The sequence below is a fragment of the Dipodomys merriami genome, unplaced genomic scaffold, assembly GCF_024711535.1.
Source record: "Dipodomys merriami isolate MVZ:Mamm:240054 unplaced genomic scaffold, mDipMer1.0.p SCAF_52, whole genome shotgun sequence".
Classification (NCBI taxonomy): Eukaryota; Metazoa; Chordata; class Mammalia; order Rodentia; family Heteromyidae; genus Dipodomys; species Dipodomys merriami.
The window spans coordinates 6,697,563-6,714,395 of NW_027206091.1; the positions used below are offsets into that span (position 1 = coordinate 6,697,563).

The 16,833-nt window shown below is 52.3% G+C and overlaps 3 protein-coding genes across 8 annotated transcripts; 1 reads left to right on the forward strand and 2 right to left on the reverse strand.

Annotated features, from left to right (window-relative positions):
• Positions 1–525: 525 nt before the first annotated feature.
• Positions 526–4,394, forward strand: Sdhaf1 (succinate dehydrogenase complex assembly factor 1). 2 transcript variants are annotated; one of them, XR_011367358.1, is made up of 3 exons: positions 526–1,013; positions 1,826–1,927; positions 4,134–4,394. XR_011367358.1 is itself a non-coding variant. In XM_069999072.1 (2 exons), exon 1 carries the CDS (start codon positions 575–577, stop codon positions 974–976), a length of 402 nt encoding a protein of 133 aa, XP_069855173.1. In that variant the 5' UTR covers positions 526–574; the 3' UTR covers positions 977–1,013; positions 4,134–4,394. The 2 variants fall into 2 exon arrangements, 1 of the variants encoding a protein (XP_069855173.1); XM_069999072.1 differs by lacking the exon at positions 1,826–1,927.
• A 1,597-nt stretch (positions 4,395–5,991) lies between these two features.
• On the reverse strand, positions 5,992–9,547 carry Syne4 (spectrin repeat containing nuclear envelope family member 4). Its single transcript, XM_069999073.1, has 8 exons — positions 9,335–9,547; positions 9,050–9,188; positions 8,302–8,445; positions 7,918–8,112; positions 7,596–7,844; positions 6,823–6,900; positions 6,270–6,328; positions 5,992–6,177 (listed from the first exon to the last, which is right to left on the reverse strand). Exons 1-8 carry the CDS (start codon positions 9,460–9,462, stop codon positions 6,006–6,008), a joined length of 1,164 nt encoding a protein of 387 aa, XP_069855174.1. The 5' UTR covers positions 9,463–9,547; the 3' UTR covers positions 5,992–6,005.
• A 1,440-nt stretch (positions 9,548–10,987) lies between these two features.
• On the reverse strand, positions 10,988–16,625 carry Alkbh6 (alkB homolog 6). Of its 5 annotated transcripts, none has more exons than XM_069999075.1 (7): positions 16,538–16,625; positions 15,910–16,063; positions 15,521–15,589; positions 13,480–13,540; positions 13,038–13,189; positions 12,746–12,862; positions 10,988–11,325 (listed from the first exon to the last, which is right to left on the reverse strand). In XM_069999075.1, the coding sequence occupies exons 2-7, from the start codon at positions 16,009–16,011 to the stop codon at positions 11,056–11,058; spliced, it is 771 nt and encodes a 256-aa protein (XP_069855176.1). In that variant the 5' UTR covers positions 16,012–16,063; positions 16,538–16,625; the 3' UTR covers positions 10,988–11,055. The 5 variants fall into 5 exon arrangements, with proteins under 5 accessions (XP_069855176.1, XP_069855178.1, XP_069855177.1 ...); XM_069999077.1 differs by having other exon boundaries at positions 15,910–15,969; positions 16,538–16,622; XM_069999076.1 differs by lacking the exon at positions 16,538–16,625 and adding an exon at positions 16,196–16,343.
• Positions 16,626–16,833: the final 208 nt, after the last annotated feature.

Below are 16,833 nucleotides of genomic sequence, written 5' to 3' on the forward strand. Positions count from 1 at the left end.
CAAAGTCAGCCTGGGCTGGAAAATCCATGAGTCTCTTATCTCCAAGGAATCAGCAAAAAGCTTGGAAGTAGAGCTGTGTGTGGCTCAAGTGGTAGAGCGGTAGCCTTGAGCAAAAGCAGCTCAGGGACAGCGCCCAGGCCCTGAGTTCAAACCCCGGGTCCGGCACAAAAAGAAAAATCAAATAAAAACAAAATCATTCTTGTTCCAGTCTTCTCTCTCCAGTGCCCTTCGTGCCCTTGGGGCCCAAAAGTCCGAACCCCTAGCTCTTCCTCTTCCCAGGACCCAAGTTATGATTCCTTATGCCCTCCTCCTCAGAGTCCAAGAGCCCTATCGCCTAGACCCCAATCTCTCCGGACCAGGAGGGATGTCACGGACCACAGTCCGCTCAAGGACAGAGATTGCCCTAGGAGAGGGACAACGTCAGTGACTCCGCCCCCTTTTCCCAGGCCGCCTTAACGCACGGCAGCCACAGCCAATCAAATGCGATGGCACCGGAAACCGGAAGGGGAGGGGAGGGACTTTGGAAAGGCGCGGGACGGAAGTCGCCTGCGGTGGCGGCTCGGTAGCCGCCGTCATGAGTCGCCTGAGTCGGCTGCAGAAACAGATTCTGAGCTTGTACCGTGAGCTGCTGCGCGCTGGCCGCGGGAAACCGGGCGCGGAGGCGCGGATCCGGGCGGAGTTCCGGCAGCACGCCGCCCTCCCGCGGTCCGATGTGCTGCGCATCGAGTACCTGTACCGCCGCGGACGCCGGCAGCTGCAGCTGCTGCGCTCGGGCCACGCCACGGCCATGGGCGCCTTCGTGCGCCCGCGGGGCCCGGGCCAAGAGCCAGGCGACGCCGCCGCCGGAGCCCCGGGGACCCCACCTGACGAAGGTCACAGACCGAGGGAACCTCACGGCCACACGGGGGCACCCGACACCCGGCCCGATGACCGGCGAAGGAGTCCCCCGGTCGGTGGCGCCCGGGGTGCGGCATGACAGTTTGGGGGAACACCGGAAACTCACCTGATGGAAGGTGAGAGGTCCTGAGAACAGCTGCAGGCCTGTGCCTGGTAACGGGTCAGATCCTCCCGCCACCCCCAGACACACCGTCCTGGGTATGGCCTTGTAGCGGCCCGGGGCCTCCACAAGCAGGACGGTGTTTAAACTGAGATCTACTGACCCCCCCAAAAATCTTGGGGAGCCCAGACGTGCTCCCCATAACTCTGCATGCATGTTCATACGTCCCATTCCTGGTGCTTGAATTCAGGGCTTTGGCGCTGTTCCTGAGCTTTTTTGTTCAAGGCTAGTTAGTACTGTTTTCTACCACTTGAGCCACAGTTCCACTTCCCAGCCTTTTTTGGTGATTGATTGGAGGTAAGAGTCTCATAGACTTATCTGGCCAGGCTGGCTTCAAACCAAGAATCCCAGAGCTCAGCCTCCTGAGTTGCTAAGAATACAGGCACGAGCCACTGTCACCCAGCCGTCAACATCTCTTTGTGTTTTGAGACAAGGTCTTACTAGGCAGCCCAAGCTGGACTCAAACTCTCGATCCTCCTTGCTGCAGTTTCCCAAGTGCTGGGATTATGGGTGTGTACCACCATGACCAGCAATGATAGGATTCCAAGTAAGAGGACTAGTTTAGATAAAGGCCTGGTGGGAGCAAAGTGGGAAGATTATAGAATTCCAGGTAGGTCCTGGAGTGTCCCAGAGCACAAGTCTGTGAAACTAGTATGTGGCATCTGCTTCGCTTTGTGTACTGTTAGACTTTAGCCACCTGTTTGTCTCTCAGCCCCTGTTTTGTTCATCCAGGTGTTCCTGACTTAGTGATGTTCATTTGTTTTGCAGTGCTGGGGATGGAAAAGGCCTTGCACATACACACTACCACTGAGCTATATCCCCATCCCCAAGGTGACCACCCTGTTAATGCTACGCTGGCTCCATTTCAAGGTAAAAGCCAAAGTTCTGAAAGTGGCTGATTGGGGTCATACAGCCTCTATTACATCTCTCAGTCTCATCTCCCACCTCTTCCTCGCCCCTGGCTCATCATCTTGAGTCCCAGTTAGCTCCAGGATGTAGATTTTGAGCAAGGCTGCCGGCCAGGACAGACTTCTTGGGTCAGGTGCACATGCAGGTAGATGTTCAAAAACAGTGGGCCCTATCAAGTAGAGAGGATGGGGAGGACAGTGGTACTTAAGAGCATAAACCCTAGAACTGGAATGCCAGCCTGGAGTCCTAGCCGCAGCCCTTAGTGATTACCTGTAATTACACTATCACTGGCAAGTGATTCTTGCCTCAAGTTCCTTACCAATGAAATGGGTGTGCTCATGCTGCCTTGGTCACATGGCTGTGATGATGACCCATTGAATTAAATATACATTGTCACAGCAGCTGATCATACTCTCCCAACTCCCATTCCCCTCTGCAAAAAAGCTAAGGGAAGCCGGGCGCTGGTGGCTCACGCCTATAATCCTAGCTACTCAGGAGGCTGAGATCTGAGGATCGAGGTTCAAAGCCAGCCCTGGCAGGAGAGACCGTGAGACTCCTATCTCCAATAAACCACCAGAAAACCGGAAGTGGCGCTGTAGCTCAAGTGGTAGAGCGCTCGCCTTGAGCTGAAGAGCTGAGGGACAGTGCCCAGGCCCAGAGTTCAAGCCCCATGACCGACAAAAAAAAAAAAAAAGCTAAGGGACAGCACCCAGGCCCTGAGTCCAAGCCCTAGTACCAACACACACAAAACTACAGCAACAACTAAATAAATAAAAATTGATTAGGAAACAGTTTTTTTTTGGGGGGGGAGGGGGGAGTCTGGTCATGGGGCCTGAATTCTGGGCCTGGCTGCTGTCTCTCAGCTCTTCAGCTCAAGGCTATCACTTGAGCCACAGCGCCACTTCTGGCTTTTTTCTTTTTGCTTATGTGGTGCTGAGGAATTGAACCCAGGAGGGCCTCATGCATGCAAGGCAAGCGCTCTACCACTGAGCCATCTTCCCAGCCCCAGGAAACAGTTTTGTGGTGTGCAATTTTCCATTTGTGGCATCATGTCTGTTGTGCAGAAAGCTCTATAACTTAGGACATTTCAGATTAGGGATGATCAGTATCTCACTTGTCATCTTTGTTTTTGTTTTTTTTTTGTGGGTTCTAGGGCTTGAACTCAAGGGCTGGGTGCTCTCGCTTAGCCTTTTTGTGCTCAAGGCTAGCGCTCTACCACTTGAGCCACAGTGCTGTTTCCTGCTTTTTTGAGTAGTTTATTGGAGACAAGGGACTTTTCTCTTCTGTCTAGCTTGGAACCATGATCCCGAGATCTCAGCCTTCTAAGTAGCTAGGATTATAGACATGAGCCACTGGCGTCCAGCTGCATCCTCATTTTTGAACTAGAGATCTTCACAGCACATTGTTATAAAAGCAACACATTTATTTATGTAATGCTGGTATAGGGCCTAGAACTCTTTGCCTTGCATTTCAGCTTTTTTACTTACAGCTGGCACTTTACTACTTGAGTCATGCCTCCAGTTTCCAAAGCCTTTATTTTCTGAGACTTCATAAGTCTTTTTTTTTTTTTTGTCAGTTTTGGGGCTTGAACTCCGGGCCCAGGGATTATCTCTGAGATCTTTTGCTCAAGGCTAGCACTCTACCACTGTGAGAGCTACAGCTACATTTCCTACATAAAAGTCTTAATGAGGGCTGGGAAGGTGGCTCAGTGGTAGAGCACTTGCCTTGCACGCATGAGGTCCTGGGTTCAATTCCTCAGCAGCACATAAGCAAAAAAGAAAAAAGCCAGAAGTGGCGCTGTGGCTCAAGTGGTAGAGCGCTAGCCTTAAGCTTAAAGAGCTGAGGGACAGCGCCCAGGCCCAGAGTTCAGGCCCCACGACCGGACCAAAAAAAAAAAAAAGTCTTAATGAGAAATTAGATAGCACACCTGTAGTAATTCCAGTGCTGTGGAGGCAAACATGAGTGCAAGGTCAGCCTGAGCTGTATAGCAAGACCCTGTCTCAGAAGCAAACAGAAAACCTCTTATATATATTTCTTCAGAATTTGTAGTTGATTAGATAAAATACCTATTTTCTGCTTTTTGGAAAAATAACATTTGGCCTTCCTTACAGATCTGATCACCCCACTGGAAAGCATAGAATATGTTCTGTCTTTTTCTCTCTCTAAGGTTTCACTGTGTAACTCAGACTGGTCTTGAACTCAGGATCTTCCTGCTTCCACCATCTGAGTGCTGGAATTATAGGCATGTACCACCACACCTGGCTGCCTGAATGCCTGAAGGCCACTTTAGCCACCATTAGACTTAAGAGGGAAACCAAAACAAGAACTGAAGTGGATATATCCTTCGTGGCCCTGGATCTAGTTGTGTCTGAAGTCCTAAACTTCTTAATTACTCATAGAAATAAACTCTCATTTCTGTTTAAAGTCAGTAAGGGCTGAGTTTCAGTCATTTGCCCTGTGTGTGAGTTCTTTGTGTCTATTAGGGTGAGGCCACAGTATTGGATAGTAGTAAGAATTCAGAGACAGAATCTGTGTGAAATGGGCTGGGAAGGTGGCTTAGTGGTAGAGCACTTGCCTTGCATGCCTGAGGCCCTGAGTTCGATTCCTTAGCACCACATAAGCAAAAAAGAAAAAAGCCGGATGTGACGCTGTGGCTCAAGTGGTAGAGCGCTAGCCTTGAGCTGAAGAGCTGAGGGACAGCGCCCAGGCCCAGAGTTCAGGCCCCACAACCAAAAAAAAAAAAAAGAATCTGTGTGAAATGTACATCCGGGACACCACCATAGCACTCCTCTGTTGTTGAGTCTGATGCTGTTCCGACCTCTTCTCAAACCTTAACTTCAAGACTGGAGTCCCCATCTCCATGACTGAACCCTTTGTGTTGTCAAGACCCTGGAGAGGCCAGGAGCCAATGGCTGACGCCTTTAATCCTAGCTACTCAGGAGGCTGCGATCTGAGGATCAAGATTTAAAATCAATCTGGACAGAAAAGTCTGAGAGACTATCTCCCATCAACCAGCAAAATACTGTATTGGAAGTGTGGGGCAAGTGGTAGAGAGCCAGACAGCCACTTATTCAAATGAAAACTCAGGGGCTGGGAAGGTGGCTCAGTGGTAGAGCGCTTGCCTTGCATGCATGAGGCCCTGGGTTCGATTCCTCAGCACCACATAAGCAGAAAAAAAAAGCCGGAAGTGGCACTGTGGCTCAAGTGGTAGAGTGCTAGCCTTGAGCTGAAGAGCTGAGGGACTGCACCCAGGCCCAGAGTTCAGGCCCCAGGACTGGACCCCCCAAAAAAAACAAAAACAAAATCAAATGAAAGCTCAAAACCCTGAATTTAAGTCCTGGTACCAGCACATTTTCAAAAAGTAAAAAGGGATGGTGCCATGGCTCAAGTGGTAGAATGCCTGCCCATCAGTCATGAGGTCCTGAGTTCAATCCCCAGTATGTAATAATAATGGTACAGAGCTCCTAGGTGGATGAAAATCCGACCTGGGCTGGTGCCAATGGCTGCTCACCCACATTACTTTGTTCTGGCTTCCTAGGACAGGCACCTATTCTGCTTTGCCTGAAGGAGAGGGGCTTTCAAGGGGTTGGGGAGGCCAGAAGTGCTGGGGAATCCAGGCATCCAGGGTCAGTCCTCAGTGACATATTGAGGCTGGTGTATCAATGCCACAACTTTATCTGTTGGGTGGAACAGCTTGGGAGTATGTTCCACATAGTTTCCTGGTAGCATCCAGTAGGATGGCACCCCGGTTCCCAGAACAGCAATCAGTTCATTAACCCACCCAGTTTTGGCTTTCTTCCCTGGCTCACATCCTCATTCCCTGCCAGCCCCTCCTAGAGATCCCAAATCTGACTTGTGCTTGAATCTTTGTCTCCAGGTCTGGGAAACCAAACCCAAGATAGCTTATCTCCTGTGTCATGCTCAAAACAGAGGGGTCTACAAAAGGGTCCAGATCCCAGATTTCAGGTGATGGAGCACTCAGTACCTTCACACACCTTTTTGACAGTGACTGTTTATTCCCCATATCCTGGCCAGGTGCTCAGACTGGAGGGAGACCATTGACATAGCTTAGCACCAGGTAGGGAGTCCTGACCAGTGGAGCATGAGAGCAGCAGGATCCCCCAGACATGGGCAAGAGCAACATGGTACCCACCAGAAAAAAGAGGAAAAGGAGCAAGGTCAGAGGCCACCTGGAAGCAGGAACAGGGACCCTAAGAAAGAAATGACAATTACATACAGAGTGGGCCACTGCCATGAGCCCTGTCCCTCCATGCCATCCCCAGGTTCATCCCAAGCATCTTACCCAGGTTCCACCTCCAGCATCACATCCCGCATGCTGGGAGGGGCTCGCCTCTTCCTGTCCTGAGGTAGAGCAGCCCGCAGAGGAATGGACAAATGTGACCCTTAGCATGCATTTGCCTTAGCACTGAAGACCTCTTCCTTTCCTGGCACCCCAGAGCTCCACAGGCACTTGAACTGTCTCCAGGTGTAGTGGATGTCTATTCCTGCCCTCTATATCCATCCCATCTCCTTTCTTGCATGGTTCAACTTGGGTGAGGGGGGCAGAAGTCATTGTACTTCAGACTTGCAGGTGCAGGCAAAGCTTAACCTTCCCCATTTTCATGATTGGGCAGGACACCTAGCTTTAGCCAATGGGAGTTTTGGAGCTCTCTGATTGGTTATTGAACCAATGACCCACACTCTGTAAGTAGAATCAGCCTAGGGTTTGGCTGCTTGCCAGTAGGTCCCAGGCACTCTCCTCCTGGGTAAAACAATGCCACTTAGCTGAGCAGGAAGCCACTTTGGGGAAGTAGAGCCTAAGTGATATTAGAAGTCCTTGATAAAGACAGACTCACCTGAGGCTTGTGGAGTAGAGAGTGTCTTTGGTGACCTGCTAAGTGTTTTTGGTGGCTGAGCCCCAGTGCCCGAATGTCCTGTGGGAGAGAAGAGATATGGCTTTTGCAACCTGGCTGGGGAAGGTCTTGGAAGGCAGGTGTCATGGGAGTGACATTCTGGGGAGCACACAGATCTCACAGGACACAGAGAGAGGCACAGAGCCGAAGAAACCAAGAAGAGAGAAATTATTTATTCATTTGCCCAACAAATACTTAATGAGTATCTATTTCAGTTCCAGGAGCAGGGGATGGAAGCTGGCAAAATCTTGCCCTTGGCAGAGCTTACATTCTAACCAGAGGCCAAAAATCAACAAGGTAAATGGTAATATCAAGTCTGCTAAGTGGAGTCAGGAAAACCATAGGAAGATAAGGAGCACTAAGCTGAGGGTCAGGTGACTCTGAAGAGATGGTATCTGGGGGGAGATGGAATGAAGGTGAGCTGAGTGGACCCCTGGGGATCTCAGGTGATGAGTAAAGTTGGAGTCTTTTGCAGAAAGGTAGCAAGTGTGGCTGCTAGGGTGGAGGGTGCTGATCCAAGTCTGAATGGACAAAAGAGAGAAAGGGAAATGGAGAGATTCATGGAGACACAGATATGAGAAAGCCAGGAAATCACAAATACACCAAGAGTCAGACACCCAACACCTCAAAAGGGAAAGAAGCTTCTAGAAGACACAGAAGTTGCCCTGTGGATGCCTGTTTGAGTGGTGGAGTCCTTACGGAGGGGCTGATCTCACCTCAAGGCCTTGTCCGCTACCTTGGGGACCCCTGTGGCCACAAAGCTCACAGGGAGCCCTTGGTGTCAGGGCTGTTTTTTGCCCTGAAGGCCCGAGGCCTCCAACATCTCCAGCTGGGTCCCATTCCAGCTCCACAGGAGTAGGGAAGTTACTGGGTGTCCAGGGCCTCCAGGCCCCACCAGGTGCTGGCTCATCTGAGTCCCCCTCCACTTCCAAGTTCTGGTCCAGTGTGCTGGTTTTCTCCAATACCTGGATCAGAAGATAGCAGCCATGGAGCTGAGGCACCAGGGACTCGAATGGGGACCACCAGGGTGGGCCATACCAGGCTATAGCTGATTAGCTGGGCCTGCAGCTGCCAGAGGCGTCGGAAGATGGTGTCACGGTGAGCTCCCAGGGCCCTCAGAATCCGCTGCAGTGATGTCCAGGCCCTGGGCCCAGTCCTCTGGGCCAGCCCCTCACCAAATGCCAGAAGGGCGTCCACACGCTCAGCTGCACCTCGGAGCTCTGCCTGTAGTTTCTGGAACATATGGTTCGACATCCTCAACAGGGACTCCAGGGACCCGAGAGACCCAGAGCCTGGAGTTATCACTCCCCCATCTCCTCTCTGGAAACCTGGAATATGTAATAAGCCCTCTTCCCATCATAGGACTCCACCTACTCCTGAGGCTACAAACACCCTCCCATGCCCTAGTTTCCCATTTCCCACCTGCAGCTGGACCATCCTATTCTGGGCCAGTGTCCAGGGCCCAAGGCCTGGCTCCAGATCCTGCAGACGGAGGCCCAGTCCCAACAGGCAAAGGTGGAGGCTGTCCTGCTCAGCCTCCAGTACCTCCAGACTAGAGATGGGGTGCTGGGAAACACAAGAGTTTGAATTAGGGCCAGTGGACAGGGTAGGGGTGGGGGAGGCTTTCACTTGGAGTTAAGGGACTTCTAATTCAAGGTTCAGGCCAGCTGCGGTGGCTCAGGCTATACTCCTAGCTACTTTAGGAGGCAGAGAGAGGATGGCCATTCTAGGCCAGCCCAGGCAAAATGTTAGCAAGACCTCATCTCAACCAATAAGCCAGGCATGGTGGCACACATTTGTGATTCCAGCTACACAGAAGTTATCAGTAGGAAGATCAAGGACTGAAGCTTGCCAAAGGTTGAATATCTGCCTAGCAAAGCTACTACCACCAAAAAAAAAAAAAAAAAAAAAAAAAAAGTATATGTAGCTTTTGAATTTTCTTGGAAATTCGAGTATATGGAGGGAGCCTAGGGCATGGATGGTGGAGGAAAAAATGGGGTAAATATTGAAATTCTACATTGATTGGTAAAGCAATACTGGTGAAGAATCTGGCTCTTCCCACAGTTGGCCCCTACCCTTCCTGATTTTCCACCTTATCCCCAGACAGAGGCCAGTTCTGTGGACAGAGGGGAGGTGGGGTGGCACGCAGGGTCTGGCGACTAAAGCTCACCTCATGGTGTTTGTCCCCAGCTGGGTCCTCATGAGACGAGACTGTTGATGTTCGTGGGGGGCTGGTGATGTGCTCCGTGACCCTCACCCCACCCTGGACATGGCCAGGAGCATCCGAAAATAACTGGGCCTGCACTGGCCTAGAGGTTAGGGTTGATAGGACCCTGGTTGAGCTGCTGTGCCTCAGTTTCCATCTTATCCCCCAGGTGACCACAGCATAGCACCCCTTACCCTGAAATGACCCCTGCCTCTGCCCCCACCTTAGGACCGAAGCCCCAGCTCCTACCTGCTTGTCTCCTCTCCAGGTGCAGGAAACATGGCACATCCACCAATGTCAGGCTCCCTAGGGGCTCCTGGAGGATGGTTGAGGGGCTCTGAGAAGAGTCTACGGCCCTGAGGTGGGCACCATGCCATAACTGGGGGCTGGGGACAAGATCAGTTGAGGACAACCCGGAAAAGCCTCTTCCTTGGTCCAGGCTGTCTCCAGGGCCCAGCAGGATTCACCCAGGCCCAGGGCAGCTGAGAGCTTAAGGCTGGGCCTGGCTCCACCCCTTCCTGGAGGGACTCACATTCTGGTAACCTGATGCCCATTGGAGGTGATAGTGTGCCACTTAACTCCTTCCTCCCTGGCAGAACCACTCCCATCCCACCGGAGTTTGAGATGGAAAACCTCCACCATCCCCTCCAGTGCCCTGGATCCTGGAGGACCCCAGTGGCTCACATCTGTAATCCTACCTACTCAGGAGGCTGAGATCTGAGGATCACTGTTCAAAGCCAGCCTGGCAGGGAAGTCCATGAGACTCTTATCTTTAAGAAACTACTCAAGGGGCTGGGAAGGTGGCTCAGTGGCAGAGTGCTTGCCTTGCATGTATGAGGCCCTGGGTTCGATTCCTCAGCACCACATAAGCAGGGGGGAAAAAAACCGGAAGTGGCGCTGTGGCTCAAGTGGTAGAACACCAGCCTTGAGCTGAAGAGCAGGCCCAGGACTGGACCGCCCCCCCCCAAGAAACTACTCAAAAAAGTCATGACACTGTGGCTCAAGTGGTAGAACACCAGCCTTGAGCAAAAAGAAGCTCAGAGACAGTGCCCAGGCCGAGTTCAAGCCTCAGGACCGATCTAGGTATGAGACTGAGTGGTAGAGCTTGCCTAGGTTGCATGAAGCAGGATGAGGTTTTATTCTTTGCTACCACAAAAATACATAAAATAGGGGCTGGGAAGGTGGCTCAGTGGTAGAGTGCTTGCCTCACATGCATGAGGCCCTGGGTTCGATTCCTCAGCACCACATAAGCAGAAAAAGCTGGAAGTGGTGCTGTGGCTCAAGTGGTAGAGCGCTAGCCTTGAGCTGAAGAGCTGAGGGACAGCGCCCAGGCCCAGAGTTCAGGCCCCACGACCGACCAAAAAAAAAAAAAAAAAAATCCAGAAGTGGAGTTAGATCTCTATCCTTGAACTAAAACAGGGAAAGACCCCAGGCCCTGAGTTCAAACCCCAGGAACACACACACACACACACACACACACACACCCTCCCTGGATCCTGACACACACACACACACCCTCCCTGGATCCTGACACACACACACACACACACACACACACCCTCCCTGGATCCTGATACACACACACACACACCCTGGATCCTGACCCTGCTCTACTCCATACACACACACACACACACACACACACACACACACCCTGGATGGATCTCACACACACACACACACACCGGTCTACCCCATCCACACCCTGGATCCTGACCCTCGTCTACCCCATCCACACACACACACACACTCTGGATCTCACACACACACACACACACACACACACACACACACACACACACACACACACACACACTGGATCCTGACCCCGGTTCTACCCCATCCATTTAAGGTCCGTCTCCCCTAAAAGGAAAAAAGTACCAAACCGAGAAAAGCTAGTGTTTCGTTTATTTGGAGTGGGGTCACCCCCGCGGCTCCTGAGGCCCAGGGGCGCCGCGGGGGCCCGGCGGTCACTTGCCGAGCAGGAGGCTGGCGCGCAGCACGCGGGGCACGCGGCGGATGGTGAGCGAGACGCGGGTGCCGCGCTCCAGGCGTGCTCCGGGCCGCGCGGAGGGGCAGGCGGCCGCGTTGGGCGGCAGCGCGGCGGGGTCGGGGCCCAGCAGGTCGGCGCGGGCCGGGGCGATGCCGTGCAGGAGGCGCGCGTACGCGGGGCCCCGCAGCACGAGGAGGCTGCGCCGCTCCAGCAGCAGCGAGGTGGCGGGGCGCGGCGGGGGCCGGGGCTGCGGGTGGGGCGGGAGCGCATTGTGGGTGTTCGGAGCAATCCGTGCATGGAAAGGGGGCCAGGGGACAAGAGCCAACGAGCCCTCCCAGGGGCAAAAGGGGGGGCTGAACTGCATTGGGGGACCAGGGCTCCTGGGAAGAAAGGGCTGATGCACCCCCCACACACACACAGTGTTGGGGGACACTGGAGCAGAGCCAAAGCCAGGTGGTGGGACAGGAAGGCCAGGGGCTCCGAGGGAGGGTGGCATCTAAGGACATCGGGATGTCACATGGTATTACAGGCAGGTGCCAGCAACAGGAGGAGGCAGGGCAGAGTACCCAGACCCAGACATGTGGAGGGGCAAAGGGAAGACAGACAGATGAATGGTGTGTGTGTGTGTTTCTGTGAACTCTGGTAGGTGTCAGAAACATGTTGCTTATAAGCTGATGGCTCATGCCTATAATCCTAACTACTCAAAAGGCTGCAATCTGAGGATCAAAATTCGATGCCAGCCCAGGCAGGACAGTCCAGGAGACACTTTTTTTTTTTTTTTTTTTGCAGGCAGGGGGTAGTAGGGGTGGGGGGGGGGTCCCTGAACTCTTTTGCTCAAGCCAAGCACTTTACCACTTTGAACCACAACGCCACTTCCGTTTTTCTGGTGGTTCATTGGATATAAGACTCATAGACTTGGGGCTGGGAAGGTGGCTCAGTGGTAGAGCGCTTGCCTTGCATGCATGAGGCCCTGGGTTCGATTCCTCAGCACCACATAAGCAAAAAGAATAAAAGCCGGAAGTGGCGCTGTGGCTCAAGTGGTAGAGCGCTAGCCTTGAGCTGAAGAGCTAAGGGACAGCGCCCAGGCCCAGAGTTCAGGCCCCACGACCGGACCCAAAAAAAAACAACAACAAAAAAACAACTCATAGACTTTCCTGCCCAAGCTGGCTTTGAACTCAGATCTCAGCCTCCTGAACAGCTAGGAATGACAGGTGTGAGCTGACACCCAGCCTGTGAGACCATATCTCCGACTAACCTACCAAAATCTGGAAGTGGAAGTGGAACTGTGGCTCAAGCTGTAGAGCACTAGCCTTGAGCAAAAGTTCAAGCCCCAGGCACAAAAGAGACAGAGAATCTGTGTTGAGGTACTGGGAGCCCTGAGTGGGATATATTTGAAACTCAGGCTATTCAAAAGCTATGTGAGGTCACAGGATCTGTGGGGTGTTGGGGCCTCCACACGCAAGCAGAGTGCTGGATAACTGAAAACCATAGCATGTAGAATACCCGGTAAGCAAATTGGGTGTCTGAGAGGAAGAAGGTGTAGCCCACAAGGGAACAGAGAAAGGGGTCTGAGTTTTAGGAATAATCTCAAAGACAGGGACCAGATCATCCTGGGGGATGGAGTATTAGGGTGCCCTGAGGGTTTAGGGCAGTGTCTCAGGCCCTACCTGTTCTATAGGGTTATCATCCTCCGGCTGCCGTGGTTCATAGAAGTCCAACACCGTGTGGGAGCCCAGGCTGATGGTGCTGACAGTCGGGTAGTACAGTGGTCCATCCTCGTGAGGCTGGGAAGGGGCACCAGAGCTGGGCAGGGCAGGAATCCAACCCCCCACCCTCTGGACCCAAAGAGGGCTCCCAGGCTGGGAAGGGGGGAGGTGAATTGCCTAGCTGCTTAATGAGCAATGCTCTCTCTGAAAAAGGGGTGATAAGCGTGGGGTCAGAGCAGGGGTGTGTGGTTACCATAATGCCTTCCCCAGGCAGATATTGGTTCACAAGGACATGGTTGGCTGGGAGGCCCCCAAAAAGGCCGAGGTCAGATACTTTGTCCACGTAGCGCTGGAGCCATGGAGGTAGTTTCTCAGGGACCATCCCCCGAGGATGGGGAAGCCCACCTGCAGAGTGCAATGGGGGTCCTCAGGGCAACCCAGCTACAAAGCCCTGGCACCCAGAGTGCCAAATTAGGGATATCCCAGTGGGTGAAAACACCAGACCCCTGAGGATCCTCAACCCTTTGGAGATGGTCACTGGACCCCTTAGAAGGTTTTCTGCTTTCTCTGGACCACCGGGCCCTGTGAGATACTCCCAACTCCTCAAGACTCCCATGGATACCCCTTAAAGAACCCCTCATTAGTGTCCTGAGACACATCTCAGTACCATTCATGCCTTAGCCAGGGACACTCACCCCAGTTCTGTAGCTTTCTCCCAGAGAGCTGGGTCCACTTTGGCTTTGGGGCATTGAATACCTAGGAGATGGGGAAGCAGTTTCAAAGAGCACCCCTCTGGGATTCTCCACCCAGGCCACATAGTGACCTTCACCTGGGGGAGGGGAGGGGGTGGAAATTAGGATAGTGTGTTCCCAGGATGCCATTGTCTGCTTTCTGTCTTGGGAAGGCCTTTGGCCCCAAAGCCTTCTATGACCACACCACAGTGTTCAATCCTGACCAGAATCTACTCAGAATGCAGGTAGGCCTAGGTTCTTGAAGCCCAGAAAGCAGTCTGTACTCTCTTGATTCCTGGGTTATTGTGGGATAATCTCAATTCTAGAACCTCCTTGTTCCTGTTGCACTGAGGAGTGAGTATGCTAAGCTGGGCTATCACAGTACAGCAAGGAAAATACTTTAAAATCTGCCAAGATCCCTAGGGTCTAGAATGGACAATTTCAATCTAAGAAACCTATTGTTTGTTTGTTGGTTTCCTTCTCAGATTGGTTATAAGGCCGGCCTGGGGTATTTCAGTCCAGCTAAAATATATACATTATTTAATCCCCTAATCCAAAAGTCTGGAGCTATCTCAGCATAAGAGATTGACTGTTGGGCTGGGAAGGTGGCTCAGTGGTAGAGCGCTTGCCTTGCATGCATGAGGCCCTGGGTTCGATTCCTCAGCACCACATAAGCAAAAAGAAAAAAAAAGCCGGAAGTGGCGCTGTGGCTCAAGTGGTAGAGCGCTAGCCTTGAGCTGAAGAGCTAAGGGACAGCGCCCAGGCCCAGAGTTCAGGCCCCACGACCGGACCCCTAAAAAAAAAAAAAAAAAAAAAGAGATTGTTTTGTAGATGACTTGACCTTGAGACTCAAGGTGAAGCAGGCAAGCCTAACACAGGGAAAATGTGTGCTTTGTAACTCGAGGCTCTGAGATACAAAGAGCTATCTCAGTGTTGTAATTTAGAACTTTCTAAATTCTTCCTTTCTTTTTTTTTTTCTTTCTTTCTTTCTTTCTTCCTTTCTTTCTTTCTTGTCAATCATAGGCTTGAACTCTGGGCTTGGGCGCTGTCCCTCAGCTCTTCAACTCTAGGTTAGTACCCTACCATGTGAGCCACAGTACCACTTCCAGTTTTCTGGTAGTTAATTGGAGATAAGAGTCTCACGGACTTTCCTTGCTCAGGCTGGCTTTGAACTGAGATCCTCAGATCTTACCATCCTGAGTAGCTAGGATTACAGGCCCAGCTAAATTCTTTGTTTCTTAAACTTTAAGAACAGAATATGGACTGGCCATCTCAGTAATCTTGTTTCTAAGTCTGGGTCTTAGTACAGAAAAGTTTTCTCAGGGCTGGGAAGGTGGCTCAGTGGTAGAGCGCTTGCCTTACATGCCCGAGGCCCTGGGTTCAATTCCTCAGCACCACATAAGCAAAAAGAAAAAAGCCGGAAGTGGTGCTGTGGCTCAAGTGGTAGAGCACTAGCCTTGAGCTGAAGAGCTGAGGGCCAGCACCCAGACCCAGAGTTCAAGCCCCACAACTGGACAAAAAAACAAACAACAAAAAAAAAAAAAACAGAAAAGTTTTCTCTGTAACACTAATTCCGGGGCTGCCTTGGCACAGTAAGCTTAATATTGAATCCTTCACTTTCCAATCTCAAGGATCTCAGCTGGGCTATCTCAGTTTATACAGATAAAGGATACCTCAACATAAGGAGTAAGAGCTCTGTAACTCCCTTGTTCCCACGGCTTTAGTCACATTGGACTGCACCATTGGACTGTTATCAGTAACAGCCTCATTTTGGAGGCTGAATTGGGCTATCTCAGTACAGAGAGTCTGAACTGCATAGTAAACACCTCCTTTTTAAGAATCAGTTTGGTTTTACCCTCTTGCTGGTTGGCCCTACATATTCTTAATTGTGTCTGGGGGGGGGGAGGTGTCTTTCTCTGAAACCCATGGGGCTTTCATATAGGGACTGGGTTGGAGAGAAATATGGGAAGAGGTGGGAAACAGTGGAGGAGAGTATTGGGGTCACCTGTCGAAGCAAATACTCCTCCTCTTCCTTGGAGATGAAGTCTGGGACATAGTAGATTACAGGTGGTGCCTAGGGTGGAGAAAGTCTGACAATGTGGTCCTTTGGCCCACACAGGGGACCTTTCATCTCTGAGCATCCTCTCTCTCTCTGGAACAGCTCAGGATGGCCCCAGGCAGGCCAGATTCTTAAGTGGAGGAAACCACGGCCATTTTAAGGGTGGAGTTGGGGATGGGAATGGACTATGAAGGTGAAAATGAATTTGGAGGAAGGAGGCAGTTCCAACCCAAGGACCCAGGAGTCAGCCTGGCCTATTCCACCTCACTCCCATGTCCCTCTCTCTAGCCGCCCCCCCCCCATCTTCACCCTCTGCTCTCCCCAGTCCTGAGAACCTGTTCCACTCTGAATGGTTCCAGGGCTGGGACCCGGGCGTGCTCCTCCATGGCACAGTCCTGTGGAGAGGAAGGACAGACCGCAGTTGCTAAATCTCCCATCCTGTGATCCAGCCTTCTGATCCATTAAGGGCTCGGCTTCACCTCAGCTCTCCTAGGAGAACCCAGATCTCTCAAACACAGCGTCTCAAAAGCCATGACCCCCCTCCCGCAAGGTCCCCCCTGGGGGCGGGTTCTAGTAGGCTCCTCCACATCTGTGTTCACTTAGAGCCACCAAAGTACACACCTGCCTTCTCTCCTCTAGCCCGCCGCAGGGTGGCTTTCACAAAGTCTCCACATGCAAGCCCCCCAGCTTAACTTGGGGACCCACTCTCGGCCCTGCGCGCGGCTCTCAGAGCCCCTCTCCGACCCTCCCCCGAACTCGGCTCTGTCCGATCGCCTGCTCCAGCTAACCCCAACCTGAGCCTCTCCTCGGATCACCCCGCTCTGGACCCTTCAGGCGCCCGTCTGGGTCTGTGAGGATTTCACACAGAGCTCCCTCCGAGTCCGACTCTGCGCTTCCCCGGACCCCAAATCTCAGCCCTCTTGGACACTCATCTTTGCCCCTCGGTTACTCCCCCAAACTGACCGTCCACCGTCTCCCCTCCAATTTCCAGATTCAACACCCTTACTCCCACCCCACCTCCACTAGGAGGCACTTCCGCCCCATGTTACTGACGCAAGCGCGTATAAACCAACCAGAACTCTCAGAAGCCGCAAGGATCCTCCTTCTGGCCAATCCACGTTCCCACTGAGTACAGTCCCGCCTCCTTATTTTAGCTAAGAGTTAAGCTGCACCTCCCAGTCTCCCAGCCATTAGGGATCCAGTAGGGGCGGGTCTTCGGCTAGATACACACCAATCAGAATTCCAGAACCGAACCCGCC